Source organism: Bison bison, unplaced genomic scaffold (assembly GCF_000754665.1).
Source record: "Bison bison bison isolate TAMUID 2011002044 unplaced genomic scaffold, Bison_UMD1.0 scf7180017864327, whole genome shotgun sequence".
NCBI classification, from domain to species: Eukaryota; Metazoa; Chordata; class Mammalia; order Artiodactyla; family Bovidae; genus Bison; species Bison bison.
The window spans coordinates 4,434,262-4,437,414 of NW_011494899.1; the positions used below are offsets into that span (position 1 = coordinate 4,434,262).

Consider the following 3,153-nt stretch of genomic DNA (forward strand, 5'->3'; position numbering starts at 1 on the left):
ACTGGAAAAGGTCAGTTTTCATTCCAATCCCAAAGAAAGGGAATGCCAAAGAATGCTCAAACTACCGCACAATTGCACTCATCTCACACGCTAGCAAAGTAATGCTCAAAATTCTCCAAACCAGGCTTCAGCAGTGCATGAACCGTGAACTTCCAGCTGTTCAAGCTGGTTTTAGAAAAGGCAGAGGAACAAGAAATCAAACTGAGAACATCTGCTGGATCATTGAAAAAGCAAGAGAACTCCAGAAAAACATCTGCTTTATTGACTATGCCAAAGCCTTTGACTGTGTGGATCACAATAAACTGTGGGAAATTCTTCAAGAGATTGGAATACCAGAACACCTGACCTGCCTGGAGAAATCTGTATGCAGGTCAGGAAGCAACAGTTAGAACTGGACAAAGAACAACAGACTGGTTCCAAATAGGTAAAGGAGTACATCAAGGCTGTATATTGTCACCCTGCTTATTTAACTCATATCATGAGAAACGTTGGGCTGGATGAAGCACAAGCTGGAATCAAGATTTCCAGGGGAAATATCAATAACCTCAGATATGCAGATGACACCACCCTTACGGCAGAAAGTGAAGAAGAACTAAAGAGCCTCTTGATGAAAGTGAAAGAGGAGAGTGAAAAAGTTGGCTTAAAGCTCAACATTCAGAAAACGAAGATCATGACATCCAGTCCCATCACTTCATGGGAAATAGATAGGAAAACGGTGTCAGACTTTATTTTTTTGGGCTCCAAAATCATTGCAGATGGTGATTGCAGCCATGAAATTAAAAGATGCTTACTCCTTGGAAGGAAAGTTATGACCAACCTTGACAGCATATGAAAAAGCAGAGACATTACTTTGCTAACAAATGTCCGTCTAGTCAATGGACCTTTGAGCTGTATGGATGTGAGAGTTGGACTACAAAGAAAGCTGAGCGCCGAAGAATTGATGCTTTTGAACTGTGGTGTTGGAGAAGACTCTTGAGAGTCCCTTGGACTGCAAGGAGATCCAACCAGTCCATTCTAAAGGAGATCAGTCCTGAGTGTTCATTGGAAGGACTGATGTTTAAGCTGAACCTTCAACATCAACTGAAGCTGAAACTCCAATACTTTGTTTTGGCCACCTGATGTGAAGAGCTGACTCACCGGAAAAGACCCTAATGCTGGGGAAGATTGAGGGCAGGAGGGGAAGGGGACGACAGAGGATGAGATGGTTGGATGGCATCGCTGACTCAATGGACATGAGTTTGGGTAAACTCCGGGAGTGGTGATGGACAGGGAGGCCTGGGATGTTGCAGTTCATGGGGTGGCAAAGAGTCGGACACGACTGAGCGACTGAACTGAACTGAAGACATGCATAGGGAAAAATCTTTCCCAGTTCAGAGGAGTGAAAGATTACTTTGGGGATGTCAGGAGGTGGGGGAGGAAAAATAATCTGGAAAACATTTGTTTTCTCCAGGAGGCAACATTTGAGGTATACCTTTAAGCAGAGAAGGAATTTGGTCAGGCGGCAAATTTTCCTGGGAGGTATTGTCCAAGAAATCATAGACAAGTACTACATTCAGACTGAATTACAGGTGCAAAGGAATTGCAAGAAATAAGAGTAAATGCCAAACTACAGATGCCTTGAATGCCAGGCTAAGGAGTTGTGTTTGATACAGGTGTTCAACTAAAGCCTGCCTTGAGCATTTCTTCAGGGAGGTGAGGGGAAAGGACCCATCTATCTGTCTGTCGTCTATCAGGGATCATCTCTGTGCCAGGCCCTTTGTCAGGTGCTTTATACACAATCTCATTAAATGTTCTTATTAGACTACGAGGTAGGAATCGGGACCCTTACGTTGCGAAGGTGCCCCCACCCCTTACTTCCGTGGCTCCACGTTGTCTTTTCAGGACTGTGTTAAGGACATGAGTTGGGGTGTCAGATTGACCTTTAAGGCAGATCCTTATATACCTCAGAAGTGTGAGTAACTGGTAGAAGATCCCTCAAGTAGTTAGGGTGGAACAGAGGCAGCCGCCAGAAGCCGTCCCTCTGGCTGGACACCAGGGCAGCTCCGGGAGATCAGCGCACGCCCCGCCCCGTCGCACGGGATTGGCCGCGGGAGCCCGGCCAGGCGAGGGGGCGGGGTCGTAACGGGGGTCCCGGGACTCGCCGGGGACCCGGAGGCTGCAGGCCGAGTCTGGGCTGAGCTGCTCCCGGGCTGCCCGCGCGAGCGCTCCTTTCCAGCATGTTGTGGCGGGGCGGCCAGGCGCTCAGGCGCTTCTCCACCGGCCGGGTGAGTTCGCCCGGGCAAGCGTCCCGGCTCTCACCCGGGGGCTGCTTTCCAGATTCGGGGTGGGCCGGGCGGCGGGGCTAGGGTGGGCAGCTGTTTACTTTGCAAGACAACGTTTGTTTGTTTGTTTTAAACTGGTAGAGTGGAGGTAAAGGTCGTAGGAGGGTCCCGAATGGGCTTGTCGAACGAGCCATTGTCCTCTAGCGGGAGGGGCTGAGGATGTCTGTCTGGGATTGACAGGGTGGAAACAGTCAATCGACCAGGGGCACAGAATCGGCTTCCTTTCAGCTTTCATTTCAATGCTGAGACCCCTGCCTGGTTACGAGATGGAGCGGAGGTCCAGGACCGAGTCCACCTCTTGGAGGAGAGTGGCATCAAGTCGACCGGGTCCTCCTCCGCAGCCCGACAGGTGTCAGCGCTCCCGATGGGCATGCAGTGCCCATTCACACAATGGCAGTCCCAGCCGGTGACTGCCAGCTCATTATTCCGGAGCTGCAGATGGCAAGCTTTCTACGATTACCAGGCGCTGCAGAAGCAGCCACCCTGGAATACTGGTAAACAATGATGCAAGAACAGAGCCCTGGCCTGGCCCGGCCCGGCGCCTTGGAATTGCATCAGCTTCTCCAGCGATGAAATGAAGGCGGACACGTTGCATGTGGGGCTGACTTCAGCACTTCAGGGGGCCTGGGGAAGAGATGCATCTATGCATCTAGGCAGAGTCCGAGCTGTTAAGGGAAGAAAACAGATCCATCCCATGTACCTCATCTCTTTTATAGGAAGTGCATGTTTGCTGTGTTATAAAAGAGTTGGCATTTTGATTCCTCTTCTCTGCTAAAGTCATGTGTGCATGTGTACCTATCCAGATATAAAAAAAAAAAAAAAAAAAACCTGG

General features: G+C 49.6%; 1 protein-coding gene across 2 annotated transcripts in view; it reads left to right on the forward strand.

Annotated features, from left to right (window-relative positions):
- Window positions 1-2,128: 2,128 nt before the first annotated feature.
- The window catches only part of ALDH1L2 (aldehyde dehydrogenase 1 family, member L2), a 63,226-nt gene continuing 62,201 nt past the window's right edge, over window positions 2,129-3,153 (forward strand). For both annotated transcript variants that reach the window (XM_010853392.1, XM_010853393.1), the window contains exon 1: window positions 2,129-2,264. In XM_010853392.1, coding sequence (XP_010851694.1) covers window positions 2,217-2,264 — 48 coding nt within the window. In that variant the 5' untranslated portion in view covers window positions 2,129-2,216. The remainder of the gene's footprint in view (window positions 2,265-3,153) is intronic.